General features: G+C 33.8%; 1 protein-coding gene across 1 annotated transcript in view; it reads left to right on the top strand.

Annotated features, from left to right (window-relative positions):
• Positions 1–298: 298 nt before the first annotated feature.
• Positions 299–6,274, top strand: part of SNTG2 (syntrophin gamma 2) — a 174,858-nt gene continuing 168,882 nt past the window's right edge. Inside the window, exons 1-2 of the mRNA XM_064508091.1 lie at positions 299–343; positions 1,897–2,034. Of these exons, the coding sequence (XP_064364161.1) occupies positions 299–343; positions 1,897–2,034 (183 nt within the window). The remainder of the gene's footprint in view (positions 344–1,896; positions 2,035–6,274) is intronic.

The following is a 6,274-nucleotide window of genomic DNA, read 5'->3' as shown; positions in this document are numbered from 1 at the left end:
AGATTCATCTGTCCAGAATTAGACACCTGTGTCTGGGTTGTCATTTATATTTATTTTCTAAGTTGAAGTAGAGAGCTATGATGCAATTTGTTTCATTCTAGATGGGTCTGTAGAAGAGATCAGATAAATCCTGCTCCAGAAGTGTTTATTTCTCACCACTGGCTTTACAGAATCCAAATGGCTGGCCTAGATGGGAAATTCTACATTGTAAACCTTTGTGGCGAGATTAATTTCAAGCTTAAAATATCTACAGGTAGATGTCTACTAGTATGATAGGTGTCTGCATCTCATTATAATTATGGAGATCTGGCCAAGCCTCCAGCTAGAAGCACCTGGGTTTCCCGTAGGGCCACATACATGTTTAGATTGTCTTGGATATCCTAAGTGTCTTAAATGGCAGCAGTGGCCTACATGGGGCACTAATGAGAACCTTATGAGCAATTCAACTGAGCAACTGCTATGTAAGGGTATATTGAATTGCTGTCTAGGCAGTTTTCCATTTCCGTGGACTATAATGGATGCTTTGGCACTTTCTTTCTGCATAGAGCTACATGACATCAAAATATAAGTGCCTTAAGCTTGAACTGATCCTGCCTTTAAAGACCAAAAGGTTTTACTAACAATCACCAAAGAGCTCTCTGCTTAATCTTTATAGTAATGAAAATACTGTTTTAAAGGTTATGTGCCATTTTTTTATTTTACTTTTAAATCAGTTGAGGAGCATCCATTCAATGCACAGGGCATGTTTCTTCTTTAATTCCATTACTCTGTTCTTTACTCAGTCTGCTATTTAACAAAATAAAAACAAAATATGAAGGTGAATGACTTGATTTAAAACAGTCTTAAAAAAACCCCAACACTGTAGCTATAAACCTTAAGTTGTGCTTGATTTCTTCACTTGCACAGAGAAAGTGCACAGTGGTCTGATGGTACTGTTATAGATACAAATTAATAAACAAATATTACTCTCAAATATGATCGTCTGTTTTCAGAACAGGTGCTTTAATCTTTCTCTTCTGTGCAACAGTTGTAAAGTTCTGAAATTATACTAGCCTGCTTATTTTAACAACTAACTATAGCATTCTGAATTCCAGTTTAGTAGGAAATCTGTGCATATGTAAGAAAACCAAAAGTCAAAACAGATTTTCTTTTCTATTAGTCATGTAGAGAACTTTGAGGATAATCATTTCTTCTGGCTACAAGCTATCTTTTAGATTTTACCTTTTTTTAATACAAACATACTTGACTACCGATAGACTTTAGTATGTAATATTCTGGTGATGATGTAACTTCAGAAATACATGTCCATTTGACTTAAACAAATTGAAACCTTTAACACCTATATGTTTGCAGTGTGTATATGTGTGGTTTACTGTATGAAAACAGTTTTGTACCACAATAGAACTCTATCTTAAAGGTGGCATTTATGAAGGATACAGATTTTTTTCCTGAGACAGTGGAAGGAACATCTTTGAGTCAGTAACAATATTACACTTCTCCACCTCTTGTTGAAACTGAAAAGTGCATACATACATGTATATATATATGTGCATACATTTTGCTTCTAATACAAATTAATAGTAAGTTGTATGACTAAAAATAAACAGAATTTTCTACAGCAAAAAAATCCTTTGTTGAACAGTACAATGGGGAATATTTTTTTATATATTAATACCTACTTCAAAGACCATTTAGCTGTCTTTTTACAGTACAGAAGAGGCTTTTTATGTTTAATCCGTTTGAAGCCTAAAAAGCAAACCAGTTTTCCACTTTTTATAAAGAATGCTTATTTATATGCATTTTGTGTATTGAATCGGATAGAGGTTATTTTTTATCATTATGAAGTGTTCACATAATTAAAATCTTTGTTTCTATTTCTGTGCCTTGTTTTCACAGACTAAAACTGGTATTGCATTGTTGTATGATGAAGTATCTGAAAATGCCTATGACATCCGACTGAAGCTTACAAAAGAGGTATTAACAATTCAAAAACAAGATGTCGTCTGTGTTAGTGGAAGTGATCACAGTGCAAATGTAAGTGCTTCTAGATTTCTATGTTTTTGACTGTATTTTTTAATGTCTTCTACAGAGATCAGAATATGCTATTGGAGTGCGAGATATGTTATTTGGTAATAGAAAATATGTAATGATCAATATTTCTTTTGTGCATATTTGGATTCTTGTAGGTAAGAACTTATTTTTTTTTTACCTACAAGATGGTATGTGTCCTTTATTCTGACATGACATTACAAGAAATTAAAAATCTATAAATATTGAGAGTACAGCATTCTTCCACGAAATATTGTTAGCTTATTAAATGAAAAATAAAAGCAAGAAAAAGCTGTATTTCCAACTGAAAGCATTTTAAGAGTAAACTAATACAAGGAGTTTTCTTCATTGATGCATCAAGTATCAACAATTGTCTGTTCAAGGGTATAGAGCTGGCTGACAGAACACTTGACAGATACTTACTTGCTTCATTTTAATTCTTCTTCAGCCACAGATGGAGCTTACTCAGTGCCAGCATATGTATGGTGTTCTTTTCCCCCCCCCCCCAAATTCAGTTACGAAGTTTTTCTAAAGCATGTGGTGTCGTTAAGCTATAGAAAAGTCTTCTGTATCACCATTTAATATTGTTGCTAGAAAATCTAGAGACGTTTTGTATAATGAGTACAACAGTGGCATCTGTGTTTTGGACATCTTCAAATAACATCTTTTATTTCCTCATATGAAAGTGTTCCTCTTAAATCTAAGTGTAGATATCCCAGATTTACCGAGTAAAATAAATTTCATGAACCATGCTGGTATTCGCTAGAACAATGCATGGAAGCCTCCTCAGAGAGAGGACAAAAAGGGAGTGTTTTGTCTATTTGTTATATGGCACATTTCATCTGAACATAAAATCTAGCACTAGGAGTTATCATGTAAGTTTATGATATCCTGTTGAGGATTAAGAGTCAAAAAGTATATAGGGGTATCTGTATATGCACACACACACACACACGTATACATATGTGTGCATATGAGAGCGACAGTGAGAGCCTTTTTATGTAACACATACATACATAAATTTCTGCTACAGTAAATATCTGTATTTTTTGTTTAATATCACATAAAAACAAACAGCTTTTAGAAGTTAGAAACTATATACTGGTTTCAGACCTTGTCTGTGTAATTCAATGGAACATGACTTGCTTTTAAAAATGTGCAAAAAGACTGCATCAGTGGGCAGCTAGTGGAAGAACACTTAGTGAAGTGAAAGGCATGTCACATTCCGGTTGGTTTGCTGAAATAAATATAAGCCTGAGCCAAAAATCGTCAGCTTGTGTATACTTTCCATTTCACTGAGAAGCATGAAAAGGTGCAGACTTTAACTACAGACATTATTGGTAGCACTGAGAAGTTGTATGCAAATTGTGGTTACAAAAGTCATAGTAAAATGTTTTATGGCTGCAATTCACGGTGTCTGTACATATAAGCATACATGATGGCTCTGGTCTTGGTGGTATCTAGATGCCTTTTGTATAAATTTTCTTTCATTGAGAAAACAGAAATTCATCCTATTTAATTCTGAGATAGTTCTTGACTGAATTAGCACAGGCTAGTTGCATCTGAGAAAAAAAAAAGTATCAAATCTGTATCTGTATTGATCATCTTTCATTGAGCAAAAAAAGCAAGCCTGATGCACTTTACTGCTACATTTTATGTGTCCCCTTAGTAGCATTTCCTGGAAGAAGACAGGACGGGAAGACAGGCTCTGATAATACCTGGAATTTTAAGATAAGAAGTAGGATTTTGAAAAAAGTTCTGGAAAGTAAGAGTCAATGTAGAGTACCAGAGCTCTGACATGTAGCCACTGTGTACGAAATGAGCTGAAGATCCTAGGTTGTATTTCATGATGAGTAACAATCAAAAGTAGGTAAGCCTAGAGATAAGGGCATAGCCTGGGACTACGTCAGAAAGTAAACAGCTTTTCCAGTATATAGAAGTAGCATTAATCTGTAGAAGTGAGGTAGTTTCATATACAGTTCAGATGGCAATCTAGGTTTGAGTTGCAAAGTACTATGTGGCTCTAGATAGTTCATTAAGAAGGAATTCTTCCTCATTACACTGTTTGTAGGCAACATGGTAATTCTGCCAAGCTGACCTTTCCAGGAAAACACTGAAACATCAGGTGATCATACACAAACAACTGGGTCTTCCTTAACCTGTCCAGTTGCCTATACTGTGGTAGAGCTTATAGCTTTGTACTTTTCTAAATTCATTTAATTCTCATCTTCACATGTTATTTTGATGTTACGGCTGAACTTTTTCCTTGTTTCCTTTAATGGACAGGATAATATTTTTCTCACTGTTTTTCTCCATATTGCTATAATTGGTGGGGTTTTTTTTTTAACAAATGCATTGAACTTATATAATAGAAATTATAAATTGAAAAACTGAATTGTTTTGAAAATCTTAATCTTTATGATTTGTTTATGATATTATTACAATATTATGACTATTACAATATTTATTGATTGTTTACATTAATCCTAAATTATCCTTAAGTTTTCCTCAAGTTTTTTGTAGGTTTTGTTGCTGAAGACTCTAAAATGTAAATTACAAAGCTCTTACCTGTTGCTTTTCCATGGGCCTTTCAAGATCTCCTCAAGTTGTCCCTTCTTGAAAGTGTTATCTTCAATCTGCATGAGTTTCTGTTGTCAAACTCAAATGAGAAAAATGGATTAAATCAAGGCTTCATGGCAATATTTGCTTTGGTTTACTTTGGACCAAATAGAAACTTTTGGAGCATTAGTTTTTAAAATAAATGCCAATTGAGTGTAATGTAAAGATGAGCATTTTAGTTTTTACAGAATATAAATTACCAGTATATAGGAACTCAAAGGCAGAATTTGAAATCAGGGTGAAATAGCTGGTAGTCTTTTAGCACTCTCTTTGCTATTCTAAAATTTTGAAGAAAAATCCAGAAGAGCTAGATGTTTTAAGTGTTTCAAGAAAATAATTTTGCTTGTCCTCTATATGACTATGTATAATTCAATATATTAATAGAAAATTGTAACCTGAAAGGCATTTCTATAGCAGTTATAGACAATCACATTGTCTTACTCATTTATTCTCCTCCTTTCTATACTTTGCCTTTATTATTTATTATTCATAGTTAATCTGTATTTTGCACAGAGCCATTCATCACACTATTTCCTTTATAACAAAAATAGAAATAACTCATTTGCTTTCTTTATGTAATCATCTCAGATATGTAGGAGGAAAAAAACTTCTGCTTTTAGAGTTGCTTTTCGTAGGTGGAATATGTGAATGGGAAAATATTGAAAGTTCTGTATCTACTTCTGACAGTACTTAATTCTCTAGCCAGTTTTGTGGAAAGCATTCCATGTTACCTGTTCTGCTCTGCTCTCAGTTCTTTCTCATATAATTGCAGCCTCCATGGGGCCGACCAGTTCATTGAGCTTGTGCAATACAGAGGACTACACAAGCCACTGGGGTGGGTTGGACTTTCAGCAACACAGATTGCTCCATAAGCCTCTCACATTGATTGTACAGATAAAAGGCAGGTCCTATCACTGTAAAATACTACTAAGAGTAAATTACTTCTACTAGCATCATCTTGACCTTTACTTGTTTCGTATTTTGCCTCTGCCATACATTTTTAAACACTGAGAAAGCTGTTCACCTGTTCATGAGAAAATGTAGAGCTGGTTTTCTGTAATTTGATGGCAGTTCATCCCATTTCACTAGCCCATTTCACTAGACATTTGACTTGGATGTAAAATAATAAGGGAGAGGAATGTGGTTTGTGGAATTCAAGGTATGTATAGAAGAAATAGCTAAAGAAAGAGTTGTCTTTGCATTTAGATACCAGATTCTACACAATAGAAAAGACGGCTTTTAAATATGTAAAAAAAATCCTTCCAGAAGTGGAACCACTGTGGGAAATAAGTTCTCAGTGTTTGATTATATATTATTTGATTATCTCTCTATATATGTTATTAAATATGTGTTCCTTCCAACAAAATGTTTCAGTCATTCAGACTTGGAAAGTCCAAGCACTCCAAACAAGTCTTTGTGACTTACTTCACAGGGTTCTCATTGGTAGGAAAAAGGAGAATGTATGGGAGAATCATTCATAGAAGCAAAATTTGAAAATATTGACAGAAAAACAGGTAATTTTTTTTTCAGGATGAATAGTTTAACAATACCCACAGAAGCAAATTGGTTGTATGGTAGCTAGGGAAAGAATCCACTATCAGTTAAA

The sequence above is a fragment of the Dromaius novaehollandiae genome, chromosome 3, assembly GCF_036370855.1.
Source record: "Dromaius novaehollandiae isolate bDroNov1 chromosome 3, bDroNov1.hap1, whole genome shotgun sequence".
Lineage (NCBI taxonomy): Eukaryota > Metazoa > Chordata > Aves > Casuariiformes > Dromaiidae > Dromaius > Dromaius novaehollandiae.
Note: the sequence above shows the minus strand (reverse complement) of the source record. Positions and strands in the feature narration are given on the sequence as shown.